At 44.1% G+C, this 21031-nt stretch overlaps 2 protein-coding genes across 4 annotated transcripts in view; both read left to right on the forward strand.

Moving 5' to 3' along the window:
- Window positions 1-299: 299 nt before the first annotated feature.
- LOC112430713 (CD209 antigen-like protein C) lies at window positions 300-10750 on the forward strand. 3 transcript variants are annotated; one of them, XM_076879318.1, is made up of 8 exons: window positions 4981-6298; window positions 6370-6516; window positions 6838-6954; window positions 8440-8529; window positions 8615-8677; window positions 8933-9072; window positions 9549-9655; window positions 10384-10750. In XM_076879318.1, the coding sequence occupies exons 2-8, from the start codon at window positions 6477-6479 to the stop codon at window positions 10502-10504; spliced, it is 678 nt and encodes a 225-aa protein (XP_076735433.1). In that variant the 5' UTR covers window positions 4981-6298; window positions 6370-6476; the 3' UTR covers window positions 10505-10750. The 3 variants fall into 3 exon arrangements, with proteins under 3 accessions (XP_076735432.1, XP_076735433.1, XP_076735431.1); XM_076879317.1 differs by lacking the exons at window positions 4981-6298; window positions 6370-6516; window positions 6838-6954 and adding exons at window positions 300-505; window positions 4864-4974; XM_076879316.1 differs by having other exon boundaries at window positions 4981-6516.
- Window positions 10751-16693: 5943 nt separating this feature from the next.
- LOC112431695 (low affinity immunoglobulin epsilon Fc receptor) overlaps window positions 16694-21031 on the forward strand; it is a 71792-nt gene continuing 67454 nt past the window's right edge. Inside the window, exons 1-2 of the mRNA XM_076879320.1 lie at window positions 16694-16915; window positions 18123-18233. Of these exons, the coding sequence (XP_076735435.1) occupies window positions 16771-16915; window positions 18123-18233 (256 nt within the window). The 5' untranslated portion in view covers window positions 16694-16770. The remainder of the gene's footprint in view (window positions 16916-18122; window positions 18234-21031) is intronic.

A 21031-nucleotide genomic window follows, 5' to 3' on the forward strand; every position in this document is an offset into this window, starting at 1 on the left:
CTGTGTCACAAACACTTCTTCTCTCTGCTGCTTCGATGTACTTACAGTTTGTAGAAGGCAGCGTCTAACAAAGCCGTGTTATTATAAACATACTGCAGCTGCTGAGTTAAAGCTTATTATCTCTGTGATAGAAAATATTAAAAACAAAACTTCTTTCAGTGTTTTACATTCTTGTAACTGAACTTCAGATCTTGTTGAATGTTGTTTTCATTTGTACATAACTGACAGTTTGACGCCTCCTGACGTGTCAGAAGAACTGTGACTCGTCCTGTTTTACTTCCTCTTTGTTTTCTCTTCAAAGCTGTCGGACTTAAAGACACAGACAGACGGTGAAGCTGCTCAAAGATCTTTCAGCTCAAAATGTCTACAGAAATTCAAAGTGTTGAAGATTTCAGGGTGAAATACAGCAGAGGGTCCCAGGAGGATGGAGGAGTGAGAGAGCAGAGTGAGGTGGAGGTGTTAGATGATGGAGAGCAGCACCCTGACGTTGGCCTACAAGAAGCTGGTAAGCAGGAAATCATCAAAGTGACCAAACCAAAGAAAATGTTGGTGATGAAAGTGTTGTTCAGTGTCTTTTAAAGCTCTGATATCCGACCACTTTAAGACATATTAGTGTTCGTGTCACATGTGCCCAGAATATGTTTCCAGTCCAAACTGGCACACAGATCATTTGTTGCACTGGGCCTGTTTACTCCCAGTTAGGAGCTCCGTTTCTAACCGTCTGACTGTTTCAGTGTCTGTGGCTTCAAGTCCAACTGGTTCAGCTGCTGCTCTGCTTTCAGGAAGAGGTCTGTGAGTGGCAGAGAGAAGCAGCCAATAGGAGCAGCACAGCTCTTTCTGCTTCCTCTCCAAGTGATAACATGACTGTAAATACAGCCAGATTGTCCACACAGTCATTGTTTTAAACATATGTGAATGTCGAGTTTGTCCGACAATGTTGTGCTTCCAAAAATGCGTCTTTCAGAGGTGCAGAGCAGCAGCTTGGTATGCAGCTGCAGTGTGTTAGCAGCTTCCCCCTGCAGTTAATGCAGCACGTTTAAATCAGTAGGTCATAGTTGTTCTGTGGTCTGACAACAGGAACAGAAAGATGCAGATTCATTGTGAGTTCAGCTGCATCAAAATGCAGTATGAGTGAGTGTAGAGAGGAGAGAAGCAAACTGATGGAAACAGCTAGCAGAAAGCTAACTGAGTGTAACTGAAGCACAAACACAGAGTAACACACACCCAGCACCACTCTGTTATAAATCAGCTTTAAAGTTTCCACAGTTCATGGTTGTTCCTGTCAGGGTTCCTGGGTCGGTGACCCAGTGTTTTCAGTTCACACTCACTGTTTATCTACTGCCTGTTCCACTTCCTGTTTTATTGTGTTAGCCTTGGTCTGTGTGTATTATGTTCAGTCCTCTTCCCATTATCATTAGTTCATTATGTTCAGCTGTGTACTCACCGGTCCCTCATTATCATCATTATCACCAGCCTGTGTATTTAAGCCCTCTGTTCTACCCATTCAGTGTCGGGTCATTGATGATGTAAGTCTGATGGCGGCTGTATGTTCAGTCAGTCAGTCAGTCAGTCATTCATTCATTCATTCATTCATTCAGCCAGCCAGCCATTTCCTCTCTCTGTACTGTTTGCTCGCTCCTTCGGCAATAAACATCCACCTTCACCTACCTGCCTGTGAGTCCAGCGTTTGGGTCCTCCTTCTCTCATCCACGACACTACCGCTGACAGAATGACCCGACCACGCGTTGTGGACCCAGCGGACTCGGACCTTTTCGAGCGGCAGGACGCAGCGCTCTCCATTTGGGCGGAGAAGCTCAGGTGGAAACAGCGGCTCTTCTCAGAGAGGGAGCACGTCTTTGAGGGGACTCGCCTGGCTCTGGGCGGGCCTCGGAGACGCCGCGGTCCTCCACCTGCTGCCTCACCTGCATCGGAGCATTCGCCGCGGAGAGTGGGCGTCACAGGCCAGGCTTCGGCCGCTCGCTCTTCCGCTGCTACGCTCCTCGCTCGCCCGCCAGCCATTTTACTCACCGGACCTTCAACCTCGCCATGGCACGGTGGCTCCGCCTCCCACCTCGGCTCAATGGAGGCTCCCGTGCCAGAGGCTCGGCTGTGTACCCCGCCCACTGCCTCTTCACGGAGAAAGCGGCGCACACGTCGCCATAACAAGGACCATTTCCAGCATCTCCCGATGGTGAGCTCCAGTGACTGTTTTTCGCACTCACCGTCTGATTATCCACTTAAAACACACAATAGACCCTTTTCTGATTCATGGGATGTTTCCCTCCTAGAGGATGAAGTGGACTGGAAAGATTTTTTTCTGCTCTGCTCCCCCAAAGACTGTTCAGTCAAAGACTGTAAATAGTGGTGGCAGAAGGACCAGAATAAAGCCAGATACACCTGTCAGTATCATCACCCAGTCATCATTTCCACTCCTGTCAGTCAGCCGACGCCCGCACCCAGGACGAGGGCAGCTGTGACCCCGTATACCTCCACACCCACCTCTGTTCCTCGGGTGGGGGTGACTGGTGTCCAGCCACCTCCCGTGCCTGTCCCAGCGCCTAGGCTGAGGGCGGCCAGGATCTGGCCTGACCCCCCTAGAGACTCAGCTGAGGCTCTCCAGCCAGTGCCCTCACGCTCTGGAGGCACGGAAGAGCCAATCAGTCCACCACTTCATCCACCACCTGATCCAGCCTTTCACGCACTAGCTTTATCCCTGGTTAGGCTGGCTGAAGTGTCCCCTGCTCAGGCACCAGCTTTACTAGCCCAGGCCGTAGCCTTATCTCCCCGTCTAGCCCAGTCTGTAGCTCAGCCATCAGCCACACCAACCTCAGCTCCGTCGTCAGCCACGCCTGCCTCTGTTCCTCCCTTAGCATCTCCACTCCAGTCGGTTCCCTCACCTGCTGTTCAGCTTTCCCTCCAGTCAGTTCACTCACCTCTAGTCCAGTCACCTCCTGTAGCTCAGTCTCCTCCTGTCCTCCAGTCTCCTCCTGTAGCTCAGTCTCCTCCTGTCCTCCAGTCTCCTCCTGTAGCTCAGTCTCCTCCTGTCCTCCAGTCACCTCCTGTAGCTCAGTCTCCTCCTGTCCTCCAGTCACCTCCTGTAGCTCAGTCTCCTCCTGTCCTCCAGTCCAGTCTGCTCCTGTCCCCCAGTCCAGTCGCCTCCTGTTTCCCAGTCGCCTCCTGTTTCCCAGTCGCCTCCTGTTTCCCAGTCGCCTCCTGTTTCCCAGTCGCCTCCTGTTTCCCAGTCGCTCCAGTCCCCCAGTCGCCTCCTGTTTCCCAGTCGCCTGTCCACCATCCTGTTCGGTTCCCGGACCTGCAGCCACAGCACCCAGAGCCAGCTGTGAGCTCTCCTGCTCCTCAGCCAGGGGTTTCCGCACCCGCTGGCCCGGCCTGTCTCCAGCCAGAGGCTTCAGCTTCGCCTGGTCCGGCCTCTGCCTCAGCTGCACCCACGCCCGGTCCGGCCTCTGCCTCAGCTGCACCCACGCCCGGTCCGGCCTCTGCCTCAGCTTCTGCTCCGCCTGGTCTGGCTCCAGCCTCAGAGCCTTCGTCCTCGTCTGGTCCTGTGCCCACCGGGCCATGGCCAGCACGCCTAACACTGGAGAGCCGCCGCCGCTGCCTTCCGCGCGGCCGGCCCCCTGAACTGCTCCGTCGTCTCCTTCGCCGCCGCTGCTGCCTTCCGCGCGGCCGGCCCCCGGACCGCCTTCGCCTGAGTGGCCGCCGTTGCCTTCCGCACGGTCGGTCCACCGGAACAGTCTCGTCTCGACCGCCGCAGCCGCCCACCGGACCGGCTCAGTGGTCGCTGCTGCCTTCCACGTGGCCGCCCACCTGAACTGTCTCGTCTCGGCCTCGGGCCACGTGGCCACCCACCCGAACTGTCTCTGTGTGGCCTCCGTCCCTCCGTCCTGGGCCCCCTCCGCCCGCCCTGTTCTGGTTCTTTTTCGTTTGGCCGTCGGGTGCCGGCCTTTGGGGGGAGGGTCCTGTCAGGGTTCCTGGGTCGGTGACCCAGTGTTTTCAGTTCACACTCACTGTTTATCTACTGCCTGTTCCACTTCCTGTTTTATTGTGTTAGCCTTGGTCTGTGTGTATTATGTTCAGTCCTCTTCCCATTATCATTAGTTCATTATGTTCAGCTGTGTACTCACCGGTCCCTCATTATCATCATTATCACCAGCCTGTGTATTTAAGCCCTCTGTTCTACCCATTCAGTGTCGGGTCATTGATGATGTAAGTCTGATGTCGTCTGTATGTTCAGTCAGTCAGTCTTTTGGTCATTCATTCATTCATTCATTCAGCCAGCCAGCCAGCCAGCCATTTCCTCCCTCTGTACTGTTTGCTCGCTCCTTCGGCAATAAACATCCACCTTCACCTACCTGCCTGTGAGTCCAGCGTTTGGGTCCTCCTTCTCTCATCCACGACACTACCGCTGACAGTTCCTCAGCATTACACTTTCCTCACAGCTCTGACCCGCGTGCAGATGATCGTCATAGAAACTAATATTCTGGGACTCTCCTCCATATTTGTCCCTCAGGTTTCTACACTTCTTTCTACGTTCCCTCACGTCCATCAGGATAGTTTTGCTCATTTAGTCCTTATATTGAGAGGAGGATTGTTTTTCTCTCACTGATCTATTCAAAAGCTGCGACCAAGAAGTGGCCAGAAATGCATCGACCGATCACAACAGCTGGAATGGACTAATGTTACTTTGTCCTTGTTTGAGTTCCTGTAACTTTTTAACAAACTTGACTGATTTGTTTGGTAAATCTGATTTACTTTCTACTGGGATCATTCCTACAGTGAGGATTAATAAAAAGCTCCAAAGTCTCTCATTAGTGCTTCATAAATGGACTTTTTGTTTTATCTTTGTAGATGTTCACACCGAGAAGAAGCTTCCAGCTGTGAGAAGAAGCTGGTTCAGAGCTTTTGAAGTGAACCTGGGAGTGCTGTATCTGCTGATTGTGGTGGGAATCATGACACGCTGTGAGGAATTTGATTCCAATATGTTAGATGTTTGATTTTGAACATTAGAAGTGAAATGATTTGATGCTGCAGACCTGATTGTGTTTAGTTCCTGTTCCCACACTGCTGTGTTTCTCCTACTTCACTGGAAAACACACAAACAGCAAACTTGTTACTGTAATGTTATTGTAGGGTCGACCTCACAACATAAAGCACCTTGAGGCTGTTGCTGTGATTTGGAGCTGTAGAAGTAAAACTGAATTGAATGATTAAGACAACGTGTGTCCTCCAGTTGGACAAACCTCCAACACCTAAGTAGCACACAGGTGTAATCCTAGTCAGGTGCTTTCAGTGTGGAGGAGCTCCAGCTGGGCTCATCACTCCCACACATCCTGGAGAGAATGAAGAGCTCGTCCAGTGCTGCATGACCAGGATGGAAACCACATTGTTGCTCTGAATTTGAGATTTCACAATTGGATGGAGTTTCTCCTTCAATATTCTGACATAAACCTTCTCAGGGAGGCTGAGGAGTGTTTGAACCCACCAGCCCAGATTTACAAATCCAGAGGCCGAGTACCCGACTCTCATGTAATGTTGCAGAGGTGTGTTAACCAGGACGGCCCAACAACAAGGAGTATTTCCTGGTGACCTCACAGTAAGATGTGCAACATTTAAGTGCACTGTAATTTCAAAAAACTTTTCCTCCTTATGTTGGACACTTTTTCACACAAGTACTTCTGTATTCCTTTGAAAATCAAATCAAAGAACACACGAGAAAAAAAATGAACTGCATCAGTTTTCCTGAAAGTGCAAAATGTAGAAATGAAAGGAAAAGTTACAGTTTAAAAAACTTTAAAATCTTCGGTCAGCAGTGAAGCTAAATTTAATTGTTGTTCATTTAAAGAGTGTTTGAGACGTGGTTCAAACTTTCCACATCGACTGGATGAACCTCAACAGTTCAACAGTTTGTTTCTCTATAAGGCAACAGAAAGAAAACAAACTGTAACTGACAAAATAACATTTCCTGGGTCGAACCAACTGTGACACTGAGGTGTGACTGTGTTTGTGCTTTTATGTGTGAACGTTCAACGTCTTTAGAAAAAGAAGAGTTTATACATTTTCTGCTTTATGCAAACTCAGTCAAAAGCTCAACAAAGTACACATATTGTACAACACAGAGTTTTATCTGTAGTTAAGAGAAACACAAAATGCAGTTAAGACATTTTTATGCAAATTAATCACAGGGTCTGTGTTTCCTTACACGCTGCCACTTCCTCAAAGCTTCTTCCTGCCTGAAAGCAGACAGAAGGCTGGACAAGAATAAAACAGCTCGATATCTACCAGGGTCAGTACTGCAGGCTCTGAGTACAGCTTAAACTCCTGCTCAGCGTCTCCGTCCTCTCACGATGTCCTCAGATATTTATGCCAAACCAGATCTATCAAAGAAGGTGAGATACAGCAGAAAGGAGGACGGAGCAGAGTGGGAGCAGAGGGAGGTGGATATCTACGAGAGTGCAGATGAGATGAGAGATAGTTATGATCATTTTCAGTCACAGGAAGGAGGTAAGTCAATTATGAATCTAAATGTACTTCCAGTTTGTTACAGTCAGCTTTTAATGCCAAATTACTGCAGCCCACCAAACATCTGTTTCTCCATTTGCTGTATGAACCTTTTTAATTTAAATTCTTTCCCACAATAGTTTGTAAGTCACTTATTGATTAACAGGAACTTCTTTCAGTCACAGCGCAGATGTTATATTTCCTTTGTTTTTTGGCAACCGACCCTTTTTTGACGTTAAGCTGATACAACCACAACCACAGGTCTGTTAACCACAGACTGACAGGAAATAAGCACAAACCAACATCCACACTGCTTTCTAACAGGACCACAGACTCTGAATCCTCCTTCAGTCCTGAAGGGCTCTTTCAGATGTGCTACACTGGGTCTAAGAGTGCTGTGCCTCCTGATGTTAGCTGGGATCATCATCCTGTCCATATGCTGTAAGATAAGATACAACCTCTGAACTTCTCCTGCAAATGAATGTATGACTGATACTGAATCCCAGCAGCCAACAAACATGCAGCTTCACAACCAGAACGTGTCCTTCTGCCACAGCAAATACAGGAAGTACATGAAGCCAACACAGAAGCAGCAAACACTGCAGTTCCTTTAATGACCACTGGAGGCTGATGCTGAAAGTGAGTCAGTCCCCACAGACTCCCATGTTAAAATGAGCACCTTTGCTGCAGTAAAAACATGTTTCCATTCAGGACCAAATGAGTTTTGGTCTCTAAGGATAGTTTCCTCTTCATAAAAACTGCACGGTGGCATTTTAAATGGAATTCTCTGATCAATAATATGAGCTGCTGTGTGGTACAGCCTGACCAACACGTTGGTTTTGCTGACTGAGCTTCTAGTATTTCATGAGTCTGTTACTTAGCACTGATTAGCAGGTGTGTGTCTGTGTGCATGATTCCTGGCTCATATCTTGTGTGTGTTGTGGAGTGAATGTTCTTGTTGTTCCTTCAAACTCTTCACTCAACACGCTGATTCTGTGATTACATCAACAAAGCAGACAGGCAGCAGCATCTGCTGCAGACTGATGCAGGTGCAGCCACACTATGTTAGACAGTGGCCGTCTGTCATTGTGCGACTAGTTAGTTCACTTGGTGTATTAAGCAGGTAGCTAACAAGCTAATGTTAGCTCCATTCATCTGCTGGGATATATCAATTAATCTTTTTTTATTACATCAAATCACAACAACAGTTGCCTCGAGGTTCTTTATATTATCAGGTAAAGACTCCACAATAACAAAAACAACAACACAGAGAAAACTCCCAGCAGCTGCTGATGTTTGGATTTTAAGGTGGTTTGATTCTATGTTTTAAATCAGTTGATGATCTTCAGCTGACCTTTAGCTCCTGGTGGAGCTGTGACAGACTTAATGCTGGATCAGCAGAAACATCACAAATCTATGATGTGAGAACAGAGACGCCTGCAAAAGGACGTCTGAAAGCAGGAAGTTCCTGGAAGCTGCAGGAAGAAACATTTATTAATTATAAATAAGCAGAAAGAGGAAGTGTTGAAGCCTCAGAGCAGCTTTGACTGAATGTAAAAAGACATATTTTCAGTGAGAACAGGCACATGTCACATGAGTCAGAATCTATTCTTTCAAAGCATGTAGATAACATCTCTGACTACAGGTGTAGAAATGCTGTTTGACTCTTCACCTTCTTCCTCCACACTGAAGCACAATTATTCTGAATCTTGTCAGTGGTTTTTGTTCACAGTTGATACGTATTTAGCTCATCAGATTTCCTGTAGTTCTAACACCTCCACCCACAGGACATGTTAAAGAACAATGGCTGCAAGTTTCTGACTCTTATTGATATTTGACAAAGCAGAGGAAGAAGATTATTTCTGTTCAATGTTTCACTCATTTTATTTTATTTTATTTTATTTTGATTTCACTGAAATATTTCAGATGCTTTGAACAAGAGTGAATTCAACAAACTTCACTTCAAACACAATAAACTGAACCACAGTTACAACGAGCTACAGACTGAACATCAAGGTAAGAAAGTATTTAAAATTAACAAGAAAATACTAATGTCAGATAAAATTTATATTTACATTTTTTAACATGTTTTTTTCTATAGAGACAAAACGACTCAACAGTCAGTTACAGGAAGAAGTGAAGAAGCTGAAGGAGAAGATAGAAGGTAATAAAGTTTGAATAACTGATAGAAAACATCAGTGTTACACAGTGATAACCTGATTGTGTCTTTGTTTTGAATCCTACATGTTTGATGCTGTGTAACAGTTTCTCTGTATAAATGTAAGTTTCAGTTCATTATGAATAAGAGAGAAAACCTGAGTTTAAATGAAGCATTTACAGGGAAAATGACAGGAACCAAAGATTAATGTGATACAACAGGACACAAAGTCTGACTTTAAAACATGTGTTTGACTTTAAGGGAAGTGTCCTGAAGGATGGACGAGATTTGGAAGCAAGTTTTACTTTAAATCCACTGAGAACAAAACTTGGTCTGACAGCAGGAGAGCCTGTCAGGATAAAGGAGCTGATCTGGTGATGATAAACAGCAAAGAGGAACAGGTGGGTGTGTTTGTTCATGTCTGTGTGATCTTTGATGGAGCTGACAGTCATCTGTTACTTGTGTTTTTGACCTGCTGTCAGTCTGTGACCTGCTTCCTGTCTCCACTCTGATGGATTTCTTGGATTCTCCTTTTTTGTTGCAGACACATTCAAACGTAAAGTTTTTACACATTTGACAAACATTTAATTTACACAGAAATGTTATAAAATGAGAGAAATCCTCATAATCCAGATTATTTTTCTGATTCAATCCAACTGAATCAAATGATTTGTTAACACTGATTCCACTGCAACACTGACTGAGCTACAGGAGGAGCTGATATTCATTGATTCTTTGGCTCTTTCTGATTTCTGCACAATGGAAGAAAAGTTTCATCACAGTTATTCTTCCTTCAGACATGTTCACAAGATGATGTCACTACAACAGAAGTGCTGAATCATGACTGGAGACAATATTTGTGTCTCTTCCCAAACAGGAATTTGTCAGTAATTTCAGAGGATTCTCTTGGATTGGTCTGAGATCCAACCAGACATCAGGAGGATCTAAATGGGAATGGGTGGACGGATCAGCGCTGACAGAAAGGTGAGACATTAGTTTGTTTCTATTCCAGAGTTATTATTTAGAAGTGAAACACTGATGTTTTGGAAGATAGATCAGCAATACATGAGCTGAGCTATTTTCCAACAGCCCCACAAACTGAATGTAAAGAAAAGCAGAAATCCTCCTTTGAATGAACAGCTGTGCTTGAACTCTCTTCATCTGCAGTCTGTGATGACGTTCAGTTACAACAAGTCAGTTTGAAGGAATCAGGATTGAAACATGTTCAAAGCAGCGACCGACACATTTCACTTTGTTCAATTTGTCTTCATGTTTTTGTGCTGTAATGTTTCTTTTCTCACAGAACAAAAAGTGTTTCAGAGAATTCCTGTCTCTTCTTCTTTGGTGTTTGTAAAACTTCAGAACATATGAAGGAAGAAGCTTCAGTAAATATGACCTGATAGACACACATTTCAAAGTGATGTCTGTAAACAGCTGACAAAACAGTTTCAAACAGCAGAAAGTCAGCTCTGACTTCTTTTTATTCTCCATTTTTACAGCAGGAAGATTTCATATTCATCAAAGCTTGAAAGCTGTTTTAGTGTGCATGATGATTCTCAGAGAAAAGTCTAAAGGAGGGAAAGTGGGCGAGAAACCTGGGAAAGAAATACAGCAAATATTGGAAATATTCCAAAAGAGACGCATATTTATATGAATGTGACAATAGTTATGAGTTTAGTCCAGTTTCATATCAGATTTGATCTCTCTGACAGGTTCTGGGCAGAAGGATGGTCAGATCCTGATTCTGGATACCGTGGAGCCTGCTGTGACTATAATAGGAAATGGAGACGGTCATATTATTCTTATTCAAAGCCCTTCATCTGTGAGAAATGAGTTTGGTGCTTTGATGTAAATGTTTGAATAATCCAACCAAAGACACCTCACTATGAAATGTCCTGCATGAGCCTCAGACTCAGCTTACAGTCTTTACTTGTTCATTCTGCATCATATATTGATTACATATATTGTCCCTCTGTGCTCTGTGCTGTACAGTAAGGTTGGAAGTCATCCACACAAAACCTTGAAGTACTTCATTACTCTGTAGTTCCAGCAAATTGTTCTAATAAAAGTCAAAGTGCAGCTTGTCTTTACTTTGCTTTACTTGGTTCATTCATCAGCCTGTTGGTCCTAAAACTACAGTTCTGGGTGTTTTTCAGGTTTTTCAACTTCAAATATTTTCATGATTTTTTACCCATTAAATTTTAGTTTAATGCTTTTTCATTATTTTTACAATATTCATTATATTTCCCAATATAATAAATATTGGAAGATAAGAGTCTAATCACCACCAGTGACCTCTGTCAAAGATTAATTCAAAGTTCAGCAACAAGATTGATTTGTTTGCATAAATATTTTGATGTCGTGTCAGATTTGAAATGTTTCACTCTTTAGACAAAATGCACATGAACAAAATCTGTAATCGTCTGCAACGTCCCAAACGTGTCAGCTCTAAACTGAAGATGTTTTGTGCATTTTAACATCGTTGTGCAACGTGTTGCTACATCTCTGGTCACAGGCTGCCATGTAGGTCACAGCACGGGGTACAGGTCAGTGTAGATTTAACATAAACATATAAACGAAGGATGAGTGTGAACAAGTGTGACCTCCATGAAGAGAAAAACAAGACTCACCTCAATAATGAACGTGACGTCAGGATCCCACCTTGAGCTTTGTGTTAACAGGACTGTGGGCCCTCTGCCAGTAGGAGGCGCTACAAACTGACTGGTGCTTTGTTGTTGGAGCAGTCAGAGGTGGGGACGGGTGGACAGGCTGATCATTGGTCCCAGAATTGGTGTTATGGACATTTATGGGTCCTTAATGAACATTTGTCAGATCACATCTGCATATGTTCCTGGTCACCACAAGTTTTTCTTTCATTTAATGTAAATTGTCCCTTAAATATATTAAATATCGTCTGCTGTGTAACAAACATAATGTGTGTAATTTTAAACTTCAACTCGCCTGAAAGTTTCCAGTCAGCCTCCTGCTGTTGCAGCTCCAACAGGCTTCCTGCTCACTTCAAGTTTAATCAGACTTCAGTCCAGCAACACATTTACAACCAACACACACACAGGCAGCACTGATGGTTGTACTTCAGTTTTATTGTTCTAATAAAAGTCAAAGTGCAGCTTGTCTTTACTTTGGTTTACTTGGTTCATTCATCAGCCTGTTGGTCCTAAAACTACAGTAAATGTCTTGTTTCTAAAAGTTCAGCAAAAAATATGTTTGATTAATAAGAATTTTAAAGGTTCTGATCAGCTGGAACATCAGAAGGACATTTTTAAACCTCTGTGTATGTGAAAGTGACAGAAAGACATTAAATGTTAATTGTGTTATGTGAGTCATGTATATTTAGTTTTGCATTTTATATGGAAGTTGTATTTTGATTTGAAAAACAAATATTTCATATAAGGCTTTAAGTGTTGATGACTTTAATTACAGATAAAATAACTTACTCAGTAACTTATTGGTTGAATAGTAAAAGAGAGAAAACGGCTTCAGAGCTCTAAGTGTCGCTATATTAAAGGCTCAACATTTAACTTGGAGACACTTTGAAATATTTCAAAACTAAAAAACATCAACAGAATATGAAGAAAACATCTCTGACGTCATGTTCAACACATCTACATATGAACTGAAGTTAGCATCCAGCTGATGCCAGCCTGTACTCGCATGTAATACCACTTTGTACCACAAGAGGCTGCAGTGAGTCAGCATAGTCTGCACTGAGCTCACATTTGTATAGTTGTTGTTGTACTACAGCATTAGGTCAGACCACAAGTGTGTTGTTCTTTTACAATAAACAGCAACAATCAGAAAGTGTGTTTGGATTGACAACAACTGTGATGACACATTATAACCTGTTATTAAAGTTCTGCCCCTGCTTTGATCAAATGTGGGTTACTGCTGGTTAGTTAGTGTGACTTCATACAAACCTGTGTGTTACACCAGTGGAAGAAGCTTTCCCTTCATCAGTCTTCTTGTTTCTTACTATAGGGCTGAACAGCTACACTAACACTCTCTGGCTCTATGCTGCCCCCCTGTGGTCACAGTTGTAGTCAGTGTTGGTATGAAATGTTTGAAAGCTTCAGCACCACAGACAGCTGCAGGCAGCTCCACCCTCTCTGTACCATGTCTGCAACCTGTAACTTCAGTGTGTTCATTTAAATGATGAAATAAACTCTGGCTGCACATCGTTCTGCTTTTCTTTAAAAACAAAAACGGTTAAATAGTGTAAAATATGTAAATGTACAAAAGTTAGTGGTCCCAGAATAACTACAACTTTAAATAATTATAATCATAGCAAAGTTTGGCCTGATGGTGGCAGTAATGGAAACATTAGAGTACCACCATCATCACTTTCATTTTACAACATTTTATTTGAAGAACACTCAAGGACACTGTACACAGCAGAATAATAAAAGCAACAGAAAAGCAGGCAGTTTACACAATCATAAAGTCATAAGGCATAAAACTAATTTAACATAGCAGAGTGGAGAGGTTATGTGGGATAAGCTATTTTGAACCAGTGAGTTTTTGTCTAGACTTACAGAGAGAGAAGGAAGAGATATTTCTTAAATCAGGAGGTTGTGAACTCCAGAGTCGAGGAGCAGAGCAGCTGAAAGCCACGGTGGCAAGACAGGGGGCGGGGCTAGAGAGAGAGAAGAAGGAGATCTAAGACACCGAGACGGGATCATCATCAGAGATAGATGATGAACAGCCTTAAATGTGTACAAAAGTATTTTGACAATGATGTGATATCTAACTGGGAGTGATGAGATCTATAGAAGGGGTCCTGGTGATGATACGAGCAGCAGAGTTCTGGACACATTAAAGCTCATTAATGGATTTTTGAGTAAGACCACAAAGAAGTGAATCACAGTAATCGATCCGAGCAGTAACAACACTGTGAACAAGAACGGCAGCGGCATGTGGAGTGAGAAAAGGACGGAGACGATTAATGTTGCACAATTGAAAATATGCAGACTGAGTAACATCGTTAATGTGTGAACTGAACGATAGAGTACTGTCGAGGATGATACCCAAACTTTTCACAGAGGAAGAAACAGAGACCGGCGAGTTATTGATCGTTATAGTCAAACTGTTGGTTCTGGATAATGTTGATTTAGAGTCGACCAAGAGAAGCTCAGATTTGACGGTAACAGCAGTCGGTAAGAAGATTTTTACCCAGAACTAAAATGAAAACCAGAGAGCAGAAATGTAAAAGAACAAAAACAATGGTGGGGTTGGCCCGGAAGCAGAGAGGAGAAGAGGCTCAGAACATGTGGACAGTATGAAAACGGAGGAGATGAAAGAACGTCTCTGGAGGTCGGACGTGTTGCTAACAGTGGAGGGGCTGCTTTGAAGATTGGCTGCAAAGGCAGAGTCTCTCTGGAGACTTGGAGGCAGACAGGAGCCCTGCTGGGGCTTGGCTGGATAACTCAGAGGACTCAGGATACTCGGAAGTTACACCTCCTCCAGCTTATCCAAGGGAACATCAAGGTGTTCCCAGGCCAGCCAAGAGATCTAATTTCTCCAGCTTGTTCTTGGTCTATCCAGTGATTCTACCATAGAAGCATGAACAGGTGGAGACGGAGGCTGCAGCCTGACTGCTCATCAGTTACCTGCTGAAGTTCAGGGTCTGGCTGCTGCGCTAGTTATGGTGTTCTTGATTACAAAAGCATCACAAGTAAACCAGGAAACACTAACTGGAACACACAGCTGGAGGGATGAGGGAGATCATGACAAGTGTTGGAGTGACTTTGTTAAAAATTGTCATCGTTGTGCTTCGAATTGTGAACCTTGTTTAAACTGCATGATTGAAGATATTCTTGTTTCTGTTCTCCTCCCTGCATGTAGGATGGTGGGGGAGGCTACAGCTATAGTGTTCAACTGCAGGCACATTCCAGGTAAAGATTCTGGTTTCCTTATTTGCTCAGGAACGTCCACTTCCTGCCCTTCATGGGCTCTTCTATGTTTGTATATGGTGGACCATTAAGGGGGTTAAGCCATATACAGGGTGGGGGGAGATGACCCTTTTATGAATAGGGATGTTGTTAAATGGTTGTAAACAGATGTTGTGTAGCAGGAAGTCACGTATACAGACACACACACACATACAAACACATTCACAGTGTGTGTTCTCTGAATAAAAGGCTGCGAGGGGAGTTTGCAGTTGGCTACAGGGAGCTTGTGTCAGTTCTGGGAGGCAATCTCCCCTTGCAAGCAAACCGTACCAGTGGCTCTTGTGTTGTGTTTGCAGTCTCTCGTGGTCTGAATCCAGCAGGGTCGTATGTTCAGACCCAACAACAAGCAACACAAGGGAATGCAGACAATGAATACAAACAATAAGGGAACAGACCACAGGTGGGAACAAAGAGCAGAGTCTAATCGTCAGTTTTACTCACAGAGGGAGGATAGTAGGAGCGTCGTCTCCTCTGGCCTGAGGAAACAGGAGAGTTTGGAGCTGCTGATGCAACATCATTCCAGCTGAAGAGCCTGTGATGAGCCGGCCCGTAAAATCTCCGGCGAGCAAAACGGCATCATCCAGGTGGAGTCGGCAGCTGGTGATAGGTTGTTGCTCCACGTGAGAAGGAAATCTGCACTTTTTTCTTCTTGGTGAAGGAAAAAGGGAAACCGGATAAATGAGCCTCTGATGGCCCCAGACAGGAAACTCTTTGAGGATCGAGGTGGAAGAGCTTATGAGGAGGCAGGCCAATGAGCGGGCAGCAGAGAGGCTGATCAACAACCGTGAGCAACCAGAGATGGGTGGATGATGCCCACTTTCAGCTGCAGAGCATCAGGTGCAGGCGGGGCAGCAGGTGGACGAACACGGCGTCTTTGAGGACCCCTTAGAGCCCGGTGAGTACCACTGAAAATGTGCTCCTACCAGGGGTGAGCCAACGCTTCCACTTCAGCTTTTCCTCAAGAAAGGAAACGGCTACTTGCTGCCACTTGTAGGTCGGAGTCTGGTGCTTTATTTTAGTGCTCGAGATCTCCTGTCATGTACCGCTGTGTGAGGCAAGGCAGGATAGCAGATAAAATGTGGGAGTCGGAGACAGAAACCAAACTTAAAGACAATTTATTACTGATTACAAAACACCATAACTAGACCAAGAAATACTAAACAGACGAACACACAGCTGGAGGGAATGAAGGAGGCTGTGAGAAGAAACACAAGGGAACAGATCACAGGTGGGAACAAAGCTGAACATAATCAAACTAACGAGACCAGGAAGCAAAACTAAACAAGATGCACACAGGACGAGAGACTGTCAGAGTAAAACAGGAAACAGCAGAAACACACACTGAGACACAGACTGACTGAACACAGGGAACAGAGGGAGGGAGAGAAACAGAGACACGACTGGGGAACAGGCCAATCAGCATGGAGACAAGACTGACTTCACAGAGAGATACTAACACAGGAAGAGGGCGGGGACACAGAGGGGGGATGATAACACAAAACCTGAGGCTAGATAACAAACTAAGACCTGGGACACAAACAGAGACACAACAATCATGACCAAAACTTCACCTCAGAACATGAAATGAACCAGAATCAGACGTCAAACACAAACGCTGGCTCACAGACCAGGACCATGAGCCTCCACACAGAAAGACTCCACCCAAAACAGGAACTCTCTTTCTGAGAAGTGATGGTGCTCACCACTGCAGCACCACGCTGCCCTGTTAGTTTCTGTGCTGGTAAAAATAAATAGTTCACTCTGACATATTTCCTGTGTCACAAACACTTCTTCTCTCTGCTGCTTCGATGTACTTACAGTTTGTAGAAGGCAGCGTCTAACAAAGCCGTGTTATTATAAACATACTGCAGCTGCTGAGTTAAAGCTTATTATCTCTGTGATAGAAAATATTAAAAACAAAACTTCTTTCAGTGTTTTACATTCTTGTAACTGAACTTCAGATCTTGTTGAATGTTGTTTTCATTTGTACATAACTGACAGTCTGACGCCTCCTGACGTGTCAGAAGAACTGTGACTCGTCCTGTTTTACTTCCTCTTTGTTTTCTCTTCAAAGCTGTCGGACTTAAAGACACAGACAGACGGTGAAGCTGCTCAAAGATCTTTCAGCTCAAAATGTCTACAGAAATTCAAAGTGTTGAAGATTTCAGGGTGAAATACAGCAGAGGGTCCCAAGAGGATGGAGGAGTGAGAGAGCAGAGTGAGGTGGAGGTGTTAGATGATGGAGAGCAGCACCCTGACGTTGGCCTACAAGAAGCTGGTAAGCAGGAAATCATCAAAGTGACCAAACCAAAGAAAATGTTGGTGATGAAAGTGTTGTTCAGTGTCTTTTAAAGCTCTGATATCCGACCACTTTAAGACATATTAGTGTTCGTGTCACATGTCCCCAGAATATGTTTCCAGTCCAAACTGGCACACAGATCATTTGTTGCACTGGGCCTGTTTACTCCCAGTTAGGAGCTCCGTTTCTAACCGTCTGACTGTTTCAGTGTCTGTGGCTTCAAGTCAAACTGGTTCAGCTGCTGCTCTGCTTTCAGGAAGAGGTCTGTGAGTGGCAGAGAGAAGCAGCCAATAGGAGCAGCACAGCTCTTTCTGCTTCCTCTCCAAGTGATAACATGACTGTAAATACAGCCAGATTGTCCACACAGTCATTGTTTTAAACATATGTGAATGTCGAGTTTGTCCGACAATGTTGTGCTTCCAAAAATGCGTCTTTCAGAGGTGCAGAGCAGCAGCTTGGTATGCAGCTGCAGTGTGTTAGCAGCTTCCCCCTGTAGTTAATGCAGCACGTTTAAATCAGTAGGTCATAGTTGTTCTGTGGTCTGACAACAGGAACAGAAAGATGCAGATTCATTGTGAGTTCAGCTGCATCAAAATGCAGTATGAGTGAGTGTAGAGAGGAGAGAAGCAAACTGATGGAAACAGCTAGCAGAAAGCTAACTGAGTGTAACTGAAGCACAAACACAGAGTAACACACACCCAGCACCACTCTGTTATAAATCAGCTTTAAAGTTTCCACAGTTCATGGTTGTTCCTCAGCATTACACTTTCCTCACAGCTCTGACCCACGTGCAGATGATCATCATACAAACGAATATTCTGGGACTCTCCTCCATATTTGTCCCTCAGGTTTCTACACTTCTTTCTACGTTCCCTCACGTCCATCAGGATAGTTTTGCTCATTTAGTCCTTATATTGAGAGGAGGATTGTTTTTCTCTCACTGATCTATTCAAAAGCTGCGACAAAGAAGTGGCCAGAAATGCATCGACCGATCACAACAGCTGGAATGGACTAATGTTACTTTGTCCTTGTTTGAGTTCCTGTAACTTTTTAACAAACTCGACTAATTTGTTTGGTAAATCTGATTTACTTTCTACTGGGATCATTCCTACAGTGAGGATTAATAAAAAGCTCCAAAGTCTCTCATTAGTGCTTCATAAATGGACTTTTTGTTTTATCTTTGTAGATGTTCACACCGAGAAGAAGCTTCCAGCTGTGAGAAGAAGCTGGTTCAGAGCTTTTGAAGTGAACCTGGGAGTGCTGTATCTGCTGATTGTGGTGGGAATCATGACACGCTGTGAGGAATTTGATTCCAATATGTTAGATGTTTGATTTTGAACATTAGAAGTGAAATGATTTGATGCTGCAGACCTGATTGTGTTTAGTTCCTGTTCCCACACTGCTGTGTTTCTCCTACTTCACTGGAAAACACACAAACAGCAAACTTGTTACTGTAATGTTATTGTAGGGTCGACCTCACAACATAAAGCACCTTGAGGCTGTTGCTGTGATTTGGAGCTGTAGAAGTCAAACTGAATTGAATGATTAAGACAACGTGTGTCCTCCAGTTGGACAAACCTCCAACACCTAAGTAGCACACAGGTGTAATCCTAGTCAGGTGCTTTCAGTGTGGAGGAGCTCCAGCTCTGAGCCCACAGACACCTTTAGGTAGAAGCTTGTTTCCACCCCTTGTATCTCACTCTTTCAGTCAGTACTCACAGCTTGTGTTCATTACTGAGGTGAAGGTAAGAATGTAGCTCATCTGATAAATCAGCAGCACTTTCATGCTCAGCTCTCTCTTCACCCCAACAGACAGGATCACTGCACCAATCTGGCTTCTAACATCCTGCTGCTTTCTTTTCTCACTCGAGAACAAAATTCAAGGATTCATTAACTTCTTTACTTGGAAGAAACTCATTTCCAGCCTTAAACAGGCACAACACCCTTTTCCAGCTGAGAACCTCAGAATTGAAGGTGCTAAATGTCATCCCAACTACTTCACACTCAACTTCAACCAACCTACAGTAAGCTGGACGACATCACTCCCACACATCCTGGAGAGAATGAAGAGCTCGTCCAGTGCTGCATGACCAGGATGGAAACCACACTGTTGCTCTGAATTTGAGATTTCACAATTGGATGGAGTTTCTCCTTCAATATTCTGACATAAACCTTCTCAGGGAGGCTGAGGAGTGTTTGAACCCACCAGCCCAGATTTACAAATCCAGAGGCCGAGTACCCGACTCTCATGTAATGTTGCAGAGGTGTGTTAACCAGGACGGCCCAACAACAAGGAGTATTTCCTGGTGACCTCACAGTAAGATGTGCAACATTTAAGTGCACTGTAATTTCAAAAAACTTTTCCTCCTTATGTTGGACACTTTTTCACACAAGTACTTCTGTATTCCTTTGAAAATCAAATCAAAGAACACACGAGAAAAAAAATGAACTGCATCAGTTTTCCTGAAAGTGCAAAATGTAGAATTGAAAGGAAAAGTTACAGAGTGACCTAAAAAGGGAAAAACACAAATGAATGAACACAAACATCTTGTTCTTTTTAAAATCTTCGGTCAGCAGTGAAGCTAAATTTAATTGTTGTTCATTTAAAGAGTGTTTGAGACGTGGTTCAAACTTTCCACATCGACTGGATGAACCTCAACAGTTCAACAGTTTGTTTCTCTATAAGGCAACAGAAAGAAAACAAACTGTAACTGACAAAATAACATTTCCTGGGTCGAACCAACTGTGACACTGAGGTGTGACTGTGTTTGTGCTTTTATGTGTGAACGTTCAACGTCTTTAGAAAAAGAAGAGTTTATACATTTTCTGCTTTATGCAAACTCAGTCAAAAGCTCAACAAAGTACACATACAGTGGGGCAAAAAAGTACCGTATTTCCCGGACTACAGAGCGCACCTGAATATTAGCCGCACAAGCTAAAATCAGGGGAAAATCCTGTTTTGTATATACATTAGCCGCACCTGACTAAAAGCCGCAGGTGTTTCAATGTTGACTTATCATATGTAGGAGAATATGCACAAAGGGAATTGTCAGGAAAGAGACGGCTGTTTGGAGACACATCACATCACTTTTTAGGGTATATGTACAAGTAGCGGTAATTACAAGTACGAAACATGTACTGTGCTTCATAAATGAGTAACAAATGTAGTACATAACAATAACCTACAGCACACCAGAAAAATAGATTCGGCCTTTTAGGCTCAGGTGCAGTGACACGGCTTTAACAAGAAGAAAAGTCAGTCATTCACCATCTTTCTTTTCTTCCTGCGCAAAAAACCACCAAAGTCCTCTCCTCCAGTGTCGGAAACGAACAGGCTCAGGATGGCTTCGTCATCCACTCTCCGCTTCTCCTTCGTTGTCCCTTTCAAAACAAAAGAAATCCTCGTTGTCAGTGTCAGAGTCGAACACCCTCAGAAGGGCCGTGGCGGTGTCCTCCTCTCCATCATGCAGCAGTCCAGCCCTTCGAAATCCGTTGGTGATCGTGGATGTTTTCACACTTTTCTACGCTGTCAGAATCCACCGGTGGAGTTGAGCATAACTTGCTTTTCGCAAGTTTATCGCCGCTCGTCATCCACGCCTCCCGCTGAACGCGTAGTGCTACTTTGAAGTTTGTTTTTCGTGCTACTTCGTACGGCACTACTTTGCCTGGCGGATGGACATGTGACCAACATACCACTCTTGAACCCCGATCCTTCCGCCAAGCAATGTAGTGCCGTACAACAGCGGAACAAACAAAACAAATCCGCTCATGGACAATCCATAGAAAAGCCGCACCTGACTAAAAGCCGCAGGGTTCAAAACTTGTGCAAGAAGTAGCGGCTTATAGCCCGACAATTACGGTATTTAGTCAGCCACCGATTGTGCAAGTTCCCCCACCTAAAATGATGACAGAGGTCAGTAATTTGCACCAGAGGTACACTTCAACTGTGAGAGACAGAATGTGAAAGAAAAATCCATGAATCCACATGGTAGGATTTGTAAAGAATTTATTCGTAAATCAGGGTGGAAAATAAGTATTTGGTCAATAACAAAAATACAACTCAATACTTTGTAACATAACCTTTGTTGGCAATAA

The sequence above is a fragment of the Maylandia zebra genome, linkage group LG22, assembly GCF_041146795.1.
Source record: "Maylandia zebra isolate NMK-2024a linkage group LG22, Mzebra_GT3a, whole genome shotgun sequence".
Taxonomy (NCBI): domain Eukaryota; kingdom Metazoa; phylum Chordata; class Actinopteri; order Cichliformes; family Cichlidae; genus Maylandia; species Maylandia zebra.

What these genes read in the sequence shown, in the direction of transcription:
- LOC112430713 (XM_076879316.1), top strand. Translation starts at nt 6,360, where the DNA reads ATGTCCTCAGATATTTATGCCAAACCAGATCTATCAAAGAAGGTGAGA. An exon ending in GCTGAAGGAGAAGATAGAAG is followed by an intron (nt 8,678 to 8,932) that starts GTAATAAAGTTT and finishes TTTGACTTTAAG; the next exon opens with GGAAGTGTCCTGAAGGATGG. An exon ending in TAAACAGCAAAGAGGAACAG is followed by an intron (nt 9,073 to 9,548) that starts GTGGGTGTGTTT and finishes CTTCCCAAACAG; the next exon opens with GAATTTGTCAGTAATTTCAG.